The 20,831-nt window shown below is 42.6% G+C and overlaps 2 protein-coding genes across 4 annotated transcripts in view; one reads left to right on the plus strand and one right to left on the minus strand.

Moving 5' to 3' along the window:
• Positions 1–9,561, minus strand: part of TOMM70 (translocase of outer mitochondrial membrane 70) — a 39,713-nt gene extending 30,152 nt beyond the window's left edge. Inside the window, exon 1 of the mRNA XM_017891892.1 lies at positions 7,808–9,561. Coding sequence (XP_017747381.1) covers positions 7,808–8,131 — 324 coding nt within the window. The 5' untranslated portion in view covers positions 8,132–9,561. The remainder of the gene's footprint in view (positions 1–7,807) is intronic.
• The window catches only part of LNP1 (leukemia NUP98 fusion partner 1), a 60,972-nt gene continuing 48,869 nt past the window's right edge, over positions 8,729–20,831 (plus strand). The window contains exon 1 of one of the 3 annotated variants that reach the window (XM_017891893.1): positions 8,729–9,627. The gene's annotated coding sequence lies outside the window, so the exon portion shown is untranslated. The remainder of the gene's footprint in view (positions 9,628–20,831) is intronic. The other 2 variants (XM_017891894.1, XM_017891895.1) reach the window with 2 other exon arrangements.

Consider the following 20,831-nt stretch of genomic DNA (forward strand, 5'->3'; position numbering starts at 1 on the left):
TGCGAAGCTAATTTTTGTATTTTTAGTAGAGACAGAGTTTCGCTATGTTGGCCAGGCTTGTCTCAAACTCCAGATCTCAGGTGATCCACCCACCTCGGCCTCCCAAAGTGTTGGGATTACAGGCATGAGTCACCATGCCCAGCCTGGAGATTTCTTAAAGAATTAGAATAGATCTACCATTCGATTCAGCAATTCTACTACTGGGTGTCTACCCAAAGGAAAAGAAGTCATTATATCAAAAAGACACCTGCATGTGTATGTTTATTGCAGCACAATTCACCATTACAAAGATATGGAACTGGCCAGGCGCGGTGGCTCACGCCTGTAATCCGAGCACTTTGGAAGGCAGAGGTGGGTGGGTCACCTGAGGTCAGAAGTTCGAGACCAGCCTGGCCAACATGGAGAAACCCCGTCTCTATTAAAAATGCAAAATTAGCTGGGCATGGAGGCACATGCCTGTAATCCCAGCTACTCAGGAGACTGAGGCAGGAGAATTGCTTGAACCTGGGAGGCGGAGGTTGCAGTGAGCTGAGATCGTGCCATTGCCCTCCAGCATGGGCAACAGCTGAAACTCCGTCTCAAAAAAAAAAAAAAAAAAAAAAACAGGGAATCAACCTAAGTGCCCACTGATAGAAGCGTGGTATATATACACCATGGAATACTACTCAGCCATTAAAAAACAAAAATGAAATAATGTGTTGCAGCAACTTAGATGGAGCTGAAGGCCATTATTCTAAGTGAAATAACTCAGAAATGGGAAACAAAATACCGTATGCTCTCACTTATAAGTGGGAGCTAAACTACAGGTACACAAAGGCATACAGAGTGATATAATGGACTATGGACACTCAGAGGAGGAGGGTGGCAGAGCATGTGAGTGATAAAAAACTACATATTGGGTACTATGTACACTTGGGTGATGAGTGCACTAAAATCTCAGCCTTTACTACCATACAATTCATGTGACCAAAAACCACTTGTACCCCAAAAGATATTGAAATAAAAAATAATATATATTTTCTCTCTTCAGTGTACTGAGACTTGTCAAATGAGGCAGAACCTAGGAAAATGCCCCTCAGCTCTTCATGACACCAAATCTACTCTAGAAAACAGGTTACATTTTGAAATGAAAGCTACAATATTAAGGTACAATCTAGGTAAATCTAGTGGAATACAAAGTAAGAAAATCAGGTTTTGCTTAGGATAGTCAGTGAAGGCTACTCATGAGAATCTGCTCTGAAATAAAAATGACTAACAAAAGACAGGAAAGTACTCCAGGAAGGAAAAACAACCCTAAAAGGATTAGCCCACGTATTGAACCTCCGGAGATCAGAAAAGCACCAGCCTCTAAAAACAAGTCCTGCGACATGATTACATGACTACATTGCAAAAAGCTGTCAATGATACACATCTAGCAATAAGAAAACTATTGTAAATTCTCGGCATTTATAAAATATTAACCTGATGATCATGCATAGTCACTGTAAAAGAAAATGAGCTAGAATTAAGTACATTAATCTGCATGTGAGAAAATAAAATGGGTATTAACTTGTCATCATGACACACTTACACCCAGGTAAAATATACCTGAGGTAGTTTGAAGTTTCTCTTAAAATGGTTTTATGGTTTTAAATTTCTCAAACTCAAAAAGCATATACTATACTTGAATCACAGCTTTATGGAAGTAGGAAATAACTCTGGAACACTTGCTGTATGAGAAACATTGTTTCAATACTTATTGACCAATTGTTACTTTCTTTTCTTTTTTTTTTTTTTTTTTGAGACAGTGTTTTTGCTCTGTCGCCCAGGGGGCACAATGTCCACTCACTGTACCCTAAATAACTCTGGAACACTTACTGTATGAGAAACAATGTTTCAATACTTATTGACCAACTGTTACTTTCTTTCTTTTTCTGAGACAGAGTTTTTGCTCTGTCGCCCAGGCTGGAGTGCAATGGCAGGATCTCAGCTCACTGCAACCTCAACCTCCTGGGTTCAAATGGTCCTCTCCCCTCGGCCTCCTCAGTAGCTGGGATTACAGGCACCCGCCATCATGCCCGGCGAATTTTTGTATTTTTGTAGAGATGGGGTTTCACCATGTTGGCCAGGTCAGTCTTGAACTCCTGCCCTCAGGTGACCCACCTGCCTTAGCTTCCCAAAGCGCTGGGATTAAAGGTGAGCGCCACTGTACCTGGCCAACCAATTGTTACTTTCATATGAATCAAACCTAGGATAATAATACCTAAGATAATAAGGATTCAAATCTAGTAAGGAATAAAACCTAAGACAATAAAAAAGTCCTTTCCCATCTCACGTCTTGAAATTTTAAAAACCTACAACCAACCCCACCTACTAAATCATAATAACTCTTTGCCTAGGAAGAATATACTTGTATAATGACTGCTTCTGCAGGATTATGGTTGCAGGTCATACATAATCAACACATTTACAAAAAGTATGCCCAAATGAGGTTTAAGACTCACACAGGGCCGGGCACAGTGGCTCACGCCTGTAACCCCAGCACTTTGGGAGGCAGAGGTGGGTGGACTGCTTGAGGTTAAGAGTTCAAGACCAGTCTAGCCAACATGGTGAAATCCACCTCTTATTAAAAATACAAAAATTCGCCAGGTGTGGTGGCAAGCTACTTGGGAGGCTGAGGCAGGAGAATTGCTTAAACCTAGGAGGCGGACGTTGCAGTGAGCGGAGACTGCACCACTGCACTCCAGCCTGGGTGACAAAGCAAAACTCCAACTCAAAAAAGAAAAAGAAAAAGAAAAAAAGATTAACACAGAATCCAGCATTAACCGGTAGAACAAAAATGAAGAGCTGGAAAATCTGAAAAAATAAACCACTTGTGAGATTTATACACACACACACACACACACACACACACACACACATATATAATATAAGCTTAGGGATGTCAAAGGAACCCTTAATTATTAGTCAAAAAATGAAACTTCATTCATTCAACACCTGCTATGCACCTGTATTAGGTTCTGGGAATACAATGGTGAACAAGATACAGCCAGTCTCAGCCTTCACAGATTCAAAAGCATAGCAGGAAACAGGAATGAGTAATTCTAGTACCACGTGGTAAGTGCTATAAAAGGGAAAAGTCCAGGGTGTTACAAAATCACATAGCGGTGAGCCTAGGTAGAGAGAAGTTTCAGAAAAGGTGAAACGACTTCTGTGTTGTGATAAGGAGACTAACAATCCGTGAGGCTGGTATTTGTTTGTTTGTTTTTTAAATCAGGAAAATGTAGTATCTCAGAAGCAACAGGAAAAGTTATGACATTTAGCGCACAATGTGAAATACTGCCAAGGATTAAGATGAAGATTGAAAAGTGTAAACTAAACTTAGAGAGGAATGTCATTGGTGTCCCTGATTTTAAAAAAATAAAACAGATCATTTGCGGGAGACAATAATTTCATTTCAAACAAGATGACTAATAACAACAGTTTATGCAGTCCTTGACCCTTTACTAAAATGTGTAGGTACATCTTTCCTTCCCTACTGTAGTAGGCTGGCTTAGATTATTGGTTCCTAACCATTTCATGTGGGTTAAACTCTGTGTAATGTTAAATATGAACACAAGAATGACTGCATTTTTTATCATCAGATTAAATAACAATTGGACAAAAAGTTACTATGAAGTCAATAACGCTTTTAAATAAGTGCATTTTCTAAAGAGTCACAGAATGTTTGAAAAAGAAGTATCTAGGACATTGGTATAGCCAGGATACCACGCTTGGAATATATGTGTGGTGGTCCCTTGTGATGACTCAAGCCCACAGATTGAGAAGTACTATGGATAATATCATCTTCTAAAAAGTCTTGCAATTTAAAATTTTTAAAAAATTCTTTAAGTCCAAAAAAATTACTGAAGCAAAATGGCACATCATGGTAGATTTCATAATGGTCCAAAATGGAATATGATCTAACACTTTAAGCACCTCAGTCTGAGACACTATCAACTGTGACTAAATGCTTTTCTTTAGTGATACCTCAATATTTCCATTAATTAAAACAACTATGAATATCCTTTGCACTTCCTGTACAAGTTTTTGCTATCCCAGAAAAAAGGTAATTGTACACTCTAATTGTAAAAGAAAATCTGAAACCCAAAAGAAGCCCAATAATTCTATCAGATCATTTTACATTAAGGTAAACATAAGTCAAAAGACAAAAATGCAAATTTTCCATTCTACTTGCTGATATCAAACCCTAAACAGACAATATTTGTCTATTTATTCATTCCCTTAAAAACTGTAGTTATTGCTTGGGTGGAGAAAGGACAGTTAGGGCATCGGGAATTCTGCCCGTTTTCCATCAGTGAAAGCAAATGCTTCTGGTTGCAAAACCTATAGAGGATGCCAATTTAGAGGTGCTATTCAAAATGTACAGCAATTTCTCCAACCACAGATAAGAAATTACAATTACTGATCAATTATATTTAGAGAGTCTAATAATAACTCTAAGGACCAGACTATTAAAAGAAGACAAAAGTAGTCTTTCAACATTTACTGGTCACCAACAGTCCAACAGTTAAGATAAAAATTTCTGTTTAAAAAAACCACAAAGACCTTCTTATTGTTGTTTTACCAAAGAACAATCTAGTAATTCAAAGATTCCAGGTGTAGGCCTACAAATTCCACAAGATGAACAATGGTAAATGCAAATGGTTTGCCCTGTTTTATTTGGGGCCAAAAATACATCATTTTAAAGCAGTTTAAGTAACATAAAGAGTCCAATCTTAAATTCTAATTTTAACAGCAGTCAGATGAATAAAAAGGTATTTGTGGTCGGGGGCGGTGGCTCACGCCTGTAATCCCAGCACTTTGAGAGGCCAAGGTGGGCGAATCACAAGGTCAGGAGTTCAAGACCAGCCTGGTGAACATGGTGAAACCCCATCTCTACTAAAAATACAAAAATTAGCCGGGCGAGGTGGCGGGTGCCTGTAATCCCAGTTACTTGGGAGGCTGAGGCAGGAGAATCGCTTGAACCTGGGACGCGGAGGTTGCAGTGAGCCGAGACCTCGCCATTGCACTCCAGCCTGGGTGACAGAGTGAGACTCTGTCTCAAAAAAAAAAAAAAAAAAAAGTTATTTGTAAAGTAAAACTAAAAAACTCTGAAATATCATGAAATTTAAATTCATCAGTGTTGATCCAGACAACGTGGAAAAGAGGAATTAAGGAAATCTAAAATCTGAAAAGGAGTCGGCTAGGTTTTATTAAACACCAATGGTACAGAACCCCTGGGATGAGGTGGGGTGGCTGAAACCACAATGAAATGTTAAAATTTAGTTTCGGCCGGTGAGGTGGCTCGTGCCTATAATTCCTAGCACTTTGGGAGGCCGAGGTGGGTGGATCACCTGAGGTCAGAGGTTTCAGACCAGCCTGGCCAACACGGCGAAACCTTGTCTCTACTATAAATATAAAAAGTAGCCAGGCACGGTGGCACATGCCTGTAATCTCAGCTACTCGGGAGGCTGAGGCAGGAGAATTGCTTGAACCCAGGAGACAGAGGTTGCGGTGAGCTGAGATTGCGCCACTGCACTCCAGGCTGGGTGATAGAGTGAGACTCCGTCTCAAAAAAAAAAAAAAATCGAGTTTCATGTATACAAACTATCTCTATTTTAATGTTTACAGAACTGAAAACTTTTGGATCTTTCATTTTACCTACTATTCTTCCATGATTAAAACTAAATTAACAAACGAAATAGAAAATGACTGGAGAATTTCAGACATCCAAAAATGATGTAAGACAAGTGATAATTAATTCAAAGAATCCTCTTCATAACTACTTTTAATAGCAGCAGTGAGCTATTATAAATGATCAGAACCAGAATCATCAATTTTTAGTACTGGAAGAAACAGAAGAGATCTAATATTTTAATCTTCTTATTCCACAGGGATGACGCTAAGGTCAAGGAGATAAAATGACTTTCCCAAAGTAGCAATGCTGGGGAGCCCACTATAAAGCTCAGAAATCCTTGTTCTCACAGTCCATAGGTTCTTCTACTATCCAGTCATAAACCTTTTAGAAAACAGGCAATGCTTCACCCTCCCATAGGAAAGATCATACGGTTTTCTCATGGCCTAGCACAATGCCTCACACTGTAGATAATAGTTTGTTCATTCCTATACCAAAACTTCCTTTAAAGCTAATTTGACATCCTAGTAAAAATGTCTTTGCCCGTGCACCGTGGCTCACACCTGTTACCCCAGCACTTTGGGAGGCTGAGGCGGGCAGATCACCTGAGGTCAGGAGTTCAAGACCAGCCTGCCAACATAGTGAAACCTCATCTCTACTAAACATACAAAAATTAGCTGGGCATGGTGGCGCACGCCTGTAGTCCCAGCTATTCCAGAGGCTGAGGTAGGAGAATTGCTTGAACCCATGAGGCGGAGGTTGTGGTGAGCAGAGATCACGCCACTGCACTCCAGCCTGGGCAACAAAGTAAGACTCCGCCTCAAAAAAAAAAAAAAAAAATCAACATGAATAGTATCAGATGGAAATGACTTGCATATGTATTTAAGTGTATACACTTGGATACAATTGGAAGTTACTTGACCAACTGTATATACATATGTATAAAACTGGGAGATATTTGACCAAACGTTTCTCTGACCTCGACTTACTCTGGTACTATCACTGAACAACTCCAGACCCAGATAAAATCCACCACACCCAATCCCAGTAGTGTCAAATGCAGCCAGGCTAATTCTCTGCACAGCTGTCAGATACCAAAAGGATTTAACAGTCAGTTCACCAAAACCATACAAAGCTATTCACTAAATACGCCAATGCTTGGACTAACATCAGAGAAATTATATCATGCATATTAGGCTTGGTCATGTACATTTCCAGGTGAAATGGAAAAACTGAATTTAAGATGCTTCCAATCAAAAAGTTTAAGAAGTCACTCCCATTTTTTTGGTATGTGTGTGTAGGCCTGGACCAGGGGCAGTGGGCTGTGTGCAACCAAGCCTGGTGAGCATTGCTGTGGCTGCTACTTTTGTGCAACAAGAGGGAACAGTGCAGTGCAGAGCGTTTTCTGAGAAAGGCTAAGGGGTCCGGAGTGTAAAAGGACACCTCGGGGCTGGGGCATGGCAGGGGAGGTTCCGGGGTCGCTGAGCGCTTGCAGTCAAGGGGGCTTCCGGGCCGCTGAGAGAGAACGAGCCTTGGGAGCTTGATAGTTCTGCTTACAGTTTAGAGGCTGTAAAACAAATGCCACTGAACACCATTTCACTCTTTAGAACCTGTGCAGTCTTTCTTTTTCTATGCACAAAGCCATCTAATCGGTTTTTTTTTTTTTTCTGCTTTTGTCAACCGTCACTGCAGTTGCCCACTTACCCCAGCAAAACACACTCCAAAAGGGGAGTGGCTCGTTATTAAAGGATCTTACCGATTAAGCTGTAGGCTTTGGGAATCACAGAAACAGTTCGTATCACAATGTACCAATTGTTAATGGAATTTAGCTTCCTTCACTTATTAAATACAATCATCACATTTGCAAATGCCCCACTCCCATCTACAACACTAGGAATAAATGCTGTGTCACTGAGAAGAAAAGCAAAAGACTTTTCTGAAACCAAAAGGAAACTGTCAAAGAATGCCAGTAACCTGTCATCGGGCTACTCTGTGCCCTCCTCTGGCAGCCAGAAATGAGTCTCCCTAAACCCATGTGTTGCGCTGCCGCTTGGCAGCTTCCGTCTGATGGGAAGCCCCTTCACCGACACAGCTCGCCAAGGAAAAGCTGTACCCGCGTTTCCACCTCTATGGCCTGGGGCTACTTCTCACCATGTCCAAGTGAGCACCGGGACCTTCAGGGTGTCCGCTGCCTGGGGCCGGACTGGCCCTGCCCTCCGGGGTCTTCCGTTCGCTGTTGCGCTTCAGGCCGCTGGCGTCGCCCCGGCCTCTGGACTCCCTGCGCCGTTGCTGCCGACTCCACAGGTATATGGCACCCGCGCCTAGCAGCAGGGGTGCCCCGACCGCCAGAGCCAGCTGCCATCGCGGCAGCCCCCCCGTGCCCGGGCCCGCAGTCCCGCCGCCGCCCACCCCACTCCCGGAGCTTGGTGCAGCTGCTGCGACCACCGCCGCCTCCACAGGCTTAGAGGCGGCCATAACGAGTGTCCTCCGCCACCGCCTCCCTGCCTGTCGCGAGCGCCACAATCACCAAGCAGCGTGCGAAGGAAGACCCAGGGAGGGAAGGCAGGCAATGAGCGAGCGAGCACGCTAGGCAGAGAGAGCGGACGACAGAAAAGGGCCAGAGGTCACCGGAAGCCCAGGGCATGCCGGGCCAGACCTGGCCGTCCTTCTCCTCCAGTCTCAACCGTAGAGGGAGAGGAGGGGCGGAAATCACTTCCGGGTTAAGGGAAAGTGTGGGTGTGAGTGGAAGTCCTCGGAAATCCTTTTTCTTTCTTTTCGCCCCGCTGCTTTTCGAGAGATTGACTTCTGGAGTCCCGCGGTAGCTGGTGTTGTCCCCTTTACTTTCAGGAGAGAAGCGCAGATGGCCCTCTTGCCTACTGAAGCCGAGGAGGGCCGCCTATACAGCTGGCTAGCAGCACTCAAGAGATCAGAGCAGAGGAAAAAGCAGCGCCGTAGCACTGGAATGGGCGGGAGTGGCAGACGAGTTGTGAAGGCTATTGGCTGGCAAGGATGGTGGGCGGGGCGTAGAGCTAGCTACCCAGTTTACTGGTTGATTTCGGATCCAGTTTTCCCGTTATAGCCACGTTGGCACCTCTTGAACCTCTGTGGCCGTTAGCTCGGTTTTCTGCCCGCGTGCACGGGAAACCAACAGATGGAAGGACTTTTAAAGATGTGTGAGGAAAGAGCTCCCTGCTGAAGAAGCCTGCTGCATCACTGAACTTCTTATCACTAACACAGCCAGATTTTAGTTTGGACGAATTTGAGGTTATAGGGGAGGTTAGCGATGGCAGAAGACTAGGTGGAAATGGCACTTCTAGGTTGGCTGCAGTCGAAACAGTTTGAGCGTGGTCGCTGTGGCTTGTCGTCGGCACCAAATTACGAAAGCGATGACTTCTACGTTGTTAGGGGTTTCTTAAACTGAGTTGGTAGAAATGCGAAGCGTCAGGGTTCCCGCCGGCTTCCAGCCTTTCTTGACGTATTTGTATCTTGAACTGATTTCTACGTGACACACCAGCCCACATCTCGCTCAGGTCCGCACACCCCCCGGGTTATTTTGCAATAGCTGTCTCAGCCCTCTTCTCTCATTCCCAGGTCGTAATTTCAATTCATAAACTTTCGTTTCTGTAATAGCTTTATCAACTCTTTTTCCGATGCTCTGCCCCAGATCTCTTAAAACATGAAATTACCTTGCAAGGCATTGTTTGGAATTCACGGTATTTTCATGAAGAAAAGACAACTATTAATAGAAAAAGTCCAGAACTATGGCGCTCCATTTCTGGTATACTGGTTTGCAGAAGCCTTACATTAAAATTTCGTCAATGATTGTTTTGCTTTCAAGTGCAACAACATCACAGTAGAGCTACAAAAAGATTTAAAGGAGATATTTTATCAAGTGGCACCAAAATGGACTGATTAAAATAGAATGGCCTGATTTGAAAGAATTTCAGGATCACCGGTTTCTCCTGCTTCATGTAAGTTCCTATTAGTAAATTGCCTTCGGGCAACAGGGTTTCTTAGCAACAGACTAAAAAAATGGGCTAAAAATAGGAATGGAATTGAGTTGATGATTGCAGGCAATCGGCTTCTCTCCCCTCCTGATCCCCCAATCCCCAAAGGCAAATTTTCCTCCCCTTAATATAAGCTCTGCCTTGCCTTTTCAGAACAGAAGTTAGGATTTTTTGTATTCTGAAATTTCAGTTTTCTGTGGCCTGTTGGAGGATCGTAGAATGCTAACAATTACAAACTTGATAGGAACTAAAACATATTTAAAGTTTTTTTTTTTGAAAAACCTTTTTCTTACTTACTGGAGTAAGCAATACACTGTTATGGTTAAACTCCAAAAGTTACAGAGTTCACTGTGAAAAGTCTTCCTTCAATCCCTGTCCCCAGCTGCACAGTTCCCCTCTCCAAAGGGAATCGGTGTTATTTTCTTGAAACATTTTTTAGATTAATATTTATCTGAAGGCCTCATTTTGTTTGGCTTTATTTTTAAGGTTGGCATTAGTAAACGAATCTGTTCTGGTTACTTTTATACTTAGATAAACATCTCATTTCCATTCCCTAGCCTATGCTGCTCTCTTCTTTTCTCCTCCATTTCCTAATTGATGGTAGTGTAGAGCCACGTTGAGAGTGTCACTTACTGGCTTTGGGACCTTACTGATCTGCTGCATGTTTTTCTAATCTGTGAAATGGTGAAAACATCTACCTCTCAGGCTATAGTAAAGATTTACTTAGATAATATTTAAAGTTCTTTTGATGTTTGTTACAAAGTAATAGATATTTGATGCTTAGTTCTCAGTTTTTCTAAATTTTAAAGTCAAGAAGTCATGTACTGCATTTCATTTCTAAAAAATTGAAGTTGTGTATATGTGAACATAGACATTATCATTTTCTTGGTAGATTAGTGGAACTCAACTGAAGAAGCTTTCTTCACCTTTGATCTGTGTCTTAGGAGGCAGTTGAATGAGATAGTCTAATGGACTAGGTTGTGGAAGACCTGAGTTATTTTATTTTTATTTTTATTTTTTTTGAGATGGAGTTTCTTGTTGCCCAGGTTGTAGTGCAGTGGCACCATCCTGGCTCACTGCAGCCTCCACCTCCAGGCTTCAAGCAGTTCTCCTGCCTCAGCCTCCGAGTAGCTGGGATTACAGGCCACTACCATGCCGGGCTAATTTTTTGTGTACTGGCCAAGCTGGTCTCGAACTCCTGAACTCAGGTGATCTACCCACCTCAGCCTCCCAAACTGCTGGGATTACAGGCATAAGCCACCATGCCCTGCTGACCTGAATTCATATTCTAGATTTTAATACCACTGAGTTGTGTGTGTGACCCTGGGCAACTCTGCTTTCTTTATAATGTGAGGAGGGGTGGATTAGATTATTTTTAAGGCTCCTTATTGTTTTAAAATGATGTAATTCTGCCCCTTCAATTGTCATTGCTACATGAAAAGCCTTTCAGATTGCTAGAGTTGGTAAATAGCTGGTTGACTGGCGTCCAAGCCTTCCAGCCAGTGCACAAATCTGCTTATATTAAGCACGTACATATAGAACAGCTCTATTCTCTTTCAGCTGTCTGATGTTTTCATTCAGTTTTTCCTTACTGAAAAATTACTGAAAAGAATTGTCTACATCTGTTACTTATTTGGCACCCATTTCATCCAAAATCTGTTGTAATCTAGTTTACAACTTTATAATTAGTCTGAAAGTGCTTCAGAAGTCATAAAATTCATTTTTTTTTTTTTTTTTTTTTTTTTGGGGGAGAGGTTGGCTGTCACTCACTTTTACTTGATACCATTGATTATTCTCTCCTTGAAATGTTTTTTCCCTTGGCTTTCAGGAGAATAGATTCTTGTGGTTCTTCTACACTCTGACCAAACTCTAGATCAGTGCTGTCCATCACAGCTTTCTATGATGTTGGAAATGTTTTATATTTATGATGTCCAATATGGTAGCCACTAGCCACATGTGGCTATTGAGCACTTGAAATGTAGTGTGACAAGGACTACAGTTTTCATTATTTAATTGACTTAAGTAGTATCATGTGGCTAAAGACTACCATATTGGACAGCACAGCTCTAGATATTCCTCAAGTGAGGAATTTATTAGAATATGTCTTCTTCTTTATCTTCAATCTCTCCATTAGTAACCAAAGTAAATCTCATTGCTTCAGGTACCATTTCTGTGCAGATAATCACAGTCTATATATCTTTTGGCATAGCTTCTCTTTTTACCTCTAGCCCTATGTTTCCTACTAATTACTCAGCAGTTTTTCTTGGATTCCTGACTTTTGTCAAAATACAACTCATCATCTTCCCCACTCATTCTTTCTCTGTGTTATCCTTTTTTCTTTTTTTTTTTCCAAGACAGAGTTTTGCTCTGTCGCCCAGGCTAGAGTACAGTGGCGTGATCTCGGCTCACTGCAACCTCTGCCTCCTGGGTGCAAGCAATTCTCCTGTCTCAGCCTCCTGAGTAGCTGGGACTACTGGTGCCCGCCACCAGGCCCGGCTAATTTTTTGTATTTTTAGTAGAGATGGGGTTTCACCGTGTTAGCCAGGATGGTCTTGATCTCCTGACCTGGTGATCCGGCCACCTTGGCCTCTCAAAGTGCTGGGATTACAGGCATGAGCCACTGTGCCCAGCCTGTTATCCATTTTTTCTAATAATACCACTATTACCTGAGCAGTTACTCATATTTGAAACCATAGACCTTTTAGATGTCTCTCTTTTCAACCTTACCTACCCAAGCACAAATGATTATGTTGTTGTATTTATATACACACCTAAACACAAAATCAGCTGTTAAGTCTTCAACAAATTCAACTTTGTTGTAGTATCTTTCTTATAGTTTTCTTTTCACATCTTCAGACACTTCTTAGTTCATGTAAGTGAAAACTCCTAAGAGTACGTATAACACATAACAGATGCTCTATAAATAGTTTCTTCCCATCTTACTCAGTTCAGGCTGCTATAACAAAAATACCATACAGCTACTTAGCTAATAAACTATAGAAATTTATTTCTCACAATTCCTGAGGATGGGAGTTAGAGATCAGTGTATCAGCATGGTCAAGTTCTGTAAGAGCCCTCTTCTGGGTTGAGGACTGCAAATTTGGTTTGTGTCCTCAAATAGTGGAAAGGGGCAAGAAAATTCTCTGGAGTCTCTTTTATAGGGGCACTCAGGCATTCATCCCATTTTTAAGGGCTCCATCCTCATAATCTAATCACTTCCCAAAGGCCTCAACACCTAGTACTATCACATTCACTTCTTTTTTCTCTTTTATTCATTTCGTTCATCTTCCCTAAAGCCTATATTTGCTTGCTTCCCAGATAACTTCTCTGCCTCTAGTTCCTCTCTTCTATGTGTTACCCTGCACCTTGATATCAGATTGTTCTTCCTATAGCATAACTGTAATTTCACTCTTGAGCACAAAGACTTTTAAATCCTCTTCACTTTCACTATAAGGTTCGATGTTTCTGCCCACCCATGCCTCCCTTCATACACCTCTTCTCTTTCCTTGGTCTAAGATATTAGCACCTAGCACTATTAGAAATTACCTATGTGGGCTGAGTACAGTGGCTTGTGCCTGTAATCCCAGCACTTTGGAAGGCTGAGGTGGGCAGATCACCTGAGGTCAAGAGTTCAAGATCAGGCTGACCAACATGGTGAAACCCTGTCTCTACTAAAAACACAAAAATTGTCTGGGCGCGGTGGCTCAAGCCTGTAATCCCAGCACTTTGGGAGGCCGAGACGGGCGGATCACGAGGTCAGGAGATCGAGACCATCCTGGCTAACACGGTGAAACCCCGTCTCTACTAAAAAATACAAAAAAAAACTAGCCGGGCGAGGTGGCGGGCGCCTGTAGTCCCAGCTACTCAGGAGGCTGAGGCAGGAGAATGGCGTGAACCCGGGAGGCGGAGCTTGCAGTGAGCTGAGATCCAGTCGCTGCACTCCAGCCGGGGCAACAGAGCGAGACTCCATCTCAAAAAAAAAAAAAAAAAAAACACAAAAATTAGCCAGGCGTGGTGGCACACGCCTGTAATCCCAGCTACTCGGGAGACTGCAGGAGAATCGCTTAAACCAAGGAGGCGGAGGTTGCAGTGAGCTGAGATCTCCCCACTACATTCCAGCCTGCCAATAGAGTGAGACTCCGTCTAAAAAAAACCTCTCATTTTGTACAGCCAGAGCCCAGAACATAGGTGGTGTGATGGGTAATTTCATGTGTCAATTTGACTGGGCCATGGGATACCCAGATACCTGTTTAAACATTATAAATGTGTCTGTGGTGGGGCTTTTGATTCCTTGATTTTTATTTTTTTTATTTTTATTTTTTGAAACGGAGTCTTGCTCTTGTCGCCCAGGCTGGAGTGCAATGGCATGATCTCAGCTCACTGCAACCTCCCCATCCCGGGTTCAAGCAATTCTCCAGCCTCAGCCTCCCAAGTAGGTGGAATTACAGGCGCCCGCCACCACGCCTGGCTAATTTTTGTATTTTTAGTGGAGATGGGGTTTCGTCATGTTGGCCATGCTGGTCTTGAACTCCTGACCTCGTGATCCGCCTGCCTCGGCCTCCCAAAGTGCTGGGATTACAGGCATGAGCCACTGCATCTGGCTGATTTTTATTTTTAGTGTATGAAGGGGTGGCCTGCCCCTCCACAACTGTGGGCGTTTCTCGTTAGGTGGAACGAGAGACTTGAGAAAAGCAATGAGACACAGAGACAAAGTATAGAGAAAGAAAAAGTGAGCTCAGGGGACCAGCGCTCAGCATACAGAGGACCCCCGCCTGCCCGGTCTCTGAGTTCCCTCAGTATTTATTGATCATTATCTTTACCATCTTAGAAAAGGGAAGTGGCAGGATAATAGGATCATCATAGGGAGAAGGTCAACAGTAAGACATATGGATAAAGATCTCTGTGACATGAATAAGTTTAACGAAAAGTGCTGTGCCTTGATATGCATATGCAAACATCTCCATAAACCTTTTTAGTGCATAAAGAGCAGCATTCCCGCTAGCATGTCCCACCTTCAGCCCTAAGGCATTTTCTCCCATCTCAGTAAATAGAACATACAATTGGGTATTTACACCGAGATGTTCCATTGCCCAGGGGCGGACAGGAGACAGATGCTTTCTCTATCATCACTGCCAGGGCCTTCTTTCCTCGTATTACTAGTCCTCACCTCAGCACAGATCCCTTCACGGGTGTCCAGGCAGGGTCGAGTAGGTCTTTCCCTTCACAAGGCCATATTTCAGACTATCACATGGGGAGAAACCTTGGACAATAACCTAGCTTCTAGGCAGAGATCCTTGCGACCTTCCACAGTGTATGTGCCCCTGGTACTTGAGATTAAGAGATGTGATGACTTTTTAACGCAGGCTGCTTCAGGCAGCTTTTTTAACAAAGCAACCCTGCACGCCCCAAATCGTTAACCTTGGAGTCACCTCAGCACATGTCTCTTGCAAGGATGACAGGGTTGGGGTAAAGTCAACAGATTAACAGCATCTCAATACAGAAAAATGGAGTCCTCTTATGTCTACTTCTTTCTATATAGACACAGTAACAGTCTAATCTCTCTTTCTTTTCCCCACAGTGTATCTATTATAGGTTTTTGCTTCAAAAAACATAGATATAACAGGTTATTTTAGACTGATAACCAGTTAACTTTGATTATTTACATGTACACACAAACTACTACACTTTAACTCCACTTCCTTTTCTCAATATTTTGTGCTTTCAGTTTCACAATTTACGTATTTTTATATTGCATATCCATCAACAAGTTGCTGTAATTATTATTTTTAATACTTCTTTTGCCCTACTAAAGATATGTGATTTACACATCCCCTTACAGTATTTAAATGCTACCATTACAGTATCAGAGTATTATAAATTAAATTTGGCTATGTACATATTTTTACCAGTGAGTTTTATACTTTCAGATGTTTTTGTGTTTCTCATTAGTGTCCTTTCAGCTTGAAGAACACCCCTTAGCATTTCTTGTAAGACAGGTCTGGTGGTGATGAACTCCCTCAGATTTTGTGTGACTGGGAAAGTCTTTATCTCATGTTCAATTCTGAATGACAGTTTTGCTGAGCACAGTATGCTTGCTTGACAGTCTTTTTTTCCTTTAGCACTTTGACTATATCATACCACTCTTTCCCGGCCTGTAAGGTTTCTGCTGAGAAATCTGCTGCTAGGCATGTTGGAACTGCCTTATATGTTACTTGCTTCTTTTGTCTTGCTGCTTTTAGGATCCTGTCTTTGTCTTAGATCTTTAGAGTTTGATTGTAATATGTCTTGTGGTAGTCTTGTTTGGACCGAATCTGATTGCAAATCTTTGACCTTCCTGTACTTAGCCATTTATATCTTTCTCCAGGTTTGGGAAGTTTTCTGCTATTACTTCTTTAAATAAGCCTTTTACACCCTTATCTTTCTCTACTCCCTCTTGAATGCTGATAACTTGCATATTTGCTCTTTTGATACTATCCCATAAACCCTATAAAGTTTCTTTGTTCCTTCCCACTCTTTTTCTTTCTTCTCCTCTGTATATTTTCATATAACCTGTCTTCAAGTTTACAGATTCTTTCTTCTGATTGATCAATCCTTGATGCTCTCTATTACATTTTTTCATTCATTGTATTTTTCAGCTTCAAAATTGGTCTGATTTTATTATTTCATTTTATCTGTTAAATTTCTCATCTGACCCTTTATTGTTTTCCTAATTTTATTGAATTGTTTCTCTGTATTTTCTGAAGTTCTTTAAGCTTCTTTAAAACAGCTGTTTTGAATTCCTTGGCAGATAGTTGATCTATCTTTGTGTCTTTAGGGTCTGTCACTGGCATCTTATTTTGTCTGTTTAGTGATGTCATGATTCCCTGATTGTTCTTGATCCCTATGGTCATGTGTCAATGTGTGTGCATTGAAGAAGCAGTTACTTATTCCAGCCTTCACAGTCTGGCTTTGTCTGGGAACATCCTCTAACAGTAAGCCTGTCCAGATATTCTAGGCAGGTCATTTGGTGTGGTCCCTGAGCATGTGACCACTGCATCCCTTGTAGCTCTAGGGAGTGCTATGTACTCCCTACGGTGACCAGCACAGTGCCAGGCTGAAACCCCATTAGCCACTGAAGCTGACTTAGCACTGGGATGGAATCCTGTGGCTGCTGAGGATGGTGCAGCACTTGGGTGCACCCAAAACCCACAGCTGCTGAGGCTAGTGCAGCACTGGGGTACATCTGAAGCTTGCAGCTGCTGAGGCCTACCTGTTGCTGTGGATTATTTGGAACCCAAACCACTGTAGTTGGCTGATGGTGATGTGGGCTGGAACTCAAGTTTGTCTCCCAGGGGCTATAGTTTCCCATCTGCTGCTGGGATGGGTCTAGAGTCTCAGTCTGCAGTTACTGGCTTGAAGTCATGGGGCATGGGGGGGTCTACCCAGTGCTGAGTTTTACTGTGACAGGCCTGGTATTGGGGTCCAAGGCAGTGTCTTACATTTACTTTCCTCTCTTCCTCCCAAGCAGACAATATCTTTTTCCAGGCTGTGCTGCCTGGTCTTGGGGGAAGGGTGACATGGGTAATGTAAAACTGTTCTTCCTACCCACTTAAATGTGTCTTTTCTTATTATTATGCTATAACCACGTGCTGTAATCTCTCACCTGGTTTCCTTAGCTCTTGTGAAGGTATTTTGTGCATGGATAGTTGTTCAAATTCATGTTTCTCTGGGGGAAAATGGTTGGAGAGTCCTATTCCATCATCTTGCTCTACTTTCCTGTGTGAGAGTGTTTTGGTTGAGATTGATATTTTAATTGGCACAGTGAGTAAAGCAAATTGCCCTCAATGTGGCTGGCCCTCATTCAATCAGTCGAGGTACCAAATAGAACAAAAACTTGACCCTCCCGTGGGAACTCCTCCTGCCTAAGTTCCTTGAGCTGGGGTATTCGTCTTTTCTTGCCTTTGGACTTGAAGTGAAATATCAGCTCTTCTTAGGTGTAGAGCCTAGTGACTTTCAGACTGAAAATACACTATCAGTTCTCCTGGGTCTCCAGCTTGCTTACTATAGGTCATGGGACTTCTTAGCCTCCAAAATTGTGTAAATAAATAAATAGGCCAGGCGCGGTGGCTCACGCCTGTAATCCCAGCACTTGGGGTGGCTCAGGTGGGTGGATCATGAGGTCAGGAGTTCGAGGCCAGTCTGGCCAAGACAGTGAAACCCTTTGTCTACTAAAAATACAAAAATTAGCTGGGCATCGTTGTGGGCATCTGCAGTCCTACACATATATATATCCCACACACACACATATATAGATATTTGTGTGTGTGTGTATATATATATCTGTGTGTGTGTGTATATATATGTATGTGTATATATATTTTGTGTGTGTGTGTGTGTGTGTGTGTGTATCTCTTGTAGCCCAGGCCAGAGTGCAGTGGCGTGGTCTCGGCTCACTGCAACCTCCGCCTCCTGGGTTCCAGCAATTCTGCCTTAGCCTCCCGAGTATCTGGGATTGCAGGTACCTGCCACTGTGCCCAGCTAATTTTTGTATTTTTAGTAGAGACGGGGTTTCACTATGTTGGTCAGGCTGGTGTCGAACTCCTGACCTCAGGCGATCTACCCACCTCAGCCTCCCAAAGTGCTAGGATTACAGGCATGAGCCACCACACCCGGCCTAAATATATATTTGTATATATTTAATAAATATATTTGCATAAATATATGTGTACATAGCTTACCTCTGTAGCTATCTATCTATCTATCTATCTATCTATCTACCTATCTTATTTGTCTATAATTAGTCATGTTTCTCTGAAGAACCCTAATATAGATTTTGGTACTAGGAGGGGGGTGCTAACGTGACAGAAAAATACCTGAACGTATGGAATTAGCTTTGGAACTGGGTGATGGGTACAGGTTGGAAGAGTTTGAAGTACCTGCTCGAAAAAGCCAACGTTGCTGTGAAGGAGGTGTTGGTAGAAATATGGATGTTAAAAGCAATGTTGGTGAGGGTTCAGAAAGTAAAGAGGAGAGCTAGAAACAAAGTTTCCATTTTTTTAGAGAATACATAAATACATGAACAGAATATTCATTCAAATGTGGATGTTAAGGGCCATTTTGGTGAGATCTCAGATAGAAACAAAGAACAAACAATTGGAAACTGGAAGGTGATCTCTATTATAAAGTAGCAAAGAATGTGGCTGAACTGCGTTCTAGTGTTGTGCAAAGTAGAACTTGCAAGTGGTGAAATTGGATATGTAGCAGAGGAGATATCTAGGTTAAGTATCAGAGGTACACCTTGGGTCCTCCTTACTGCTTATAGTAAAATGCAAGAGGGGAGAGGTGAATTGAAGAAGGAATGGTTAAGGAAAAAAGAGCCAGAACATGGAGATTGGGTACAACTTATGGACTTAATCAGCCATCTCATCAGAAGCCAAGAATAGAGATGGGATTTTACCAGCAGAAACGCTGCCAGCTGAGACTAAGGAGACAGAAAAAATGAGACAGGATGAAGGAAAGCCATCAGATTTTCTGGATGGGACCATCCATTTTACTGGATGGGACCATAGAGCTATTTGGCTCTGAAAATACTTTATGCTTCAAGAAAAGGGAAGACTGACTCCAACGGCAATTCAGAAACCCTCAGGGCTGCCAGTCCCACTACAGGCCTGGGGAGTAGGTCCGGCCCCTCCTGTTTTTCAAAGAGTGGGTCTGCCGTTCCAGTTTTGGTGGGTCAGAAACCCTTGTCTACTACATCAGGGTCAGGGTTGCCCTGGCAGAGAGCTTGTGGACTGGCCTTACTCCTTAAGCTGAAGGGGCAAGGCTACCCTGTAGAGCTGTGAGAATGATACTACCACCCCAGTGGGGCTGGGGGGCAGAGAGATGAACCAAAGAGGATTATTCTCTAGTTTTAAGATCTAATGGAATTTTCCTTGCTAGATTTTGGACTTGTTACAAGAGCCATCTCCTCTTCCTTCTTTGCTATTTCTCCCTTTTGGAGTGGGAATGTCTATCCTATGCCTTGTCCCATCATTATATTTTAGAAGCCCATGACTTGTCAGGTTTCACAGATTCACACCTGGAGAGAATTTTGCCTCAGGATCAATCACACCTTAGTTCTCTCCCATACCTGATTTAGATGATATTTAATGAGACATTGGACCTTAGGCTTTAGAGATGATGTTGTAATGAGTTAAGACTTTTAGCACATTAGGTTGAGATGAATGATGAATGTATTTTGTATGTAAGAAGGACATGAATTTTGGAGGTCAGATGCCCCACTCTTAGTACCAAAATCTGTAGTACTCTACAAGTGTTGCTATAACAAACAGAGTGAGTGGCATAAACTACAGAAATTTGTTTATCATGCTTCTGGAGGCTGGGAAGTCCCAGATCAAAGTTCTGGTCTATTTGTTTTCTTGTGAGGGTTCTCTTCCTGGCTTACTGTAGGCCACCTTCCCTCTGTTTCTCACATGACATCTTTTATGCATGCGGAGAGAGAGAGAATACATTCTCTGGTGTTTCTTCTTATAAGGGCACTAATTTCATCAGACCAAGGCCCTACCCTCATAACCTCATCTAACCCAAATTACCTCCCCAAAGTCCCATCTCCAAATACCATCGCACTGAGGGTTAGGGCTTCAACATGTGGATTTTGGGGAACATGGGGATAAAATACTCAGTCCAGAAGAGCATATAATAGGCACTCAATAAATATTGTTTTAAGTAAATAAATATTCACTAAAGATATCAAAGAAGGAAAAAGTGACATTCAAGATTATGCTAGCCATTTTTGTGTTGCTATAACAGAATACCTGGCCGGGCACGGTGGCTCAAGCCTGTAATCCCAGCACTTTGGGAGGCTGAGACGGGCGGATCACGAGGTCAGGAGATCGAGACCATCCTGGCTAACACGGTGAAACCCCGTCTCTACTAAAAACTACAAAAAACTAGCCAGGCGAGGTGGCGGGCGCCTGTAGTCCCAGCTACCCGGGAGGCTGAGACAGGAGAATGGCGTGAACCCGGGAGGCGGAGCTTGCAGTGAGCTGAGATCCGGCCACAGCACTCCAGCCTGGGTGACAAAGCGAAACTCCGTCTCAAAAAAAAAAAAAACAAAAAACAAAAAACTAGCCTGGCCGGGCACAGTGGCTCAAGCCTGTAATCCCAGCACTTTGGGAGGCCGAGACGGG

The sequence above is a fragment of the Rhinopithecus bieti genome, unplaced genomic scaffold (genome assembly GCF_001698545.2).
Source record: "Rhinopithecus bieti isolate Rb0 unplaced genomic scaffold, ASM169854v2 scaffold_20579, whole genome shotgun sequence".
Lineage (NCBI taxonomy): Eukaryota > Metazoa > Chordata > Mammalia > Primates > Cercopithecidae > Rhinopithecus > Rhinopithecus bieti.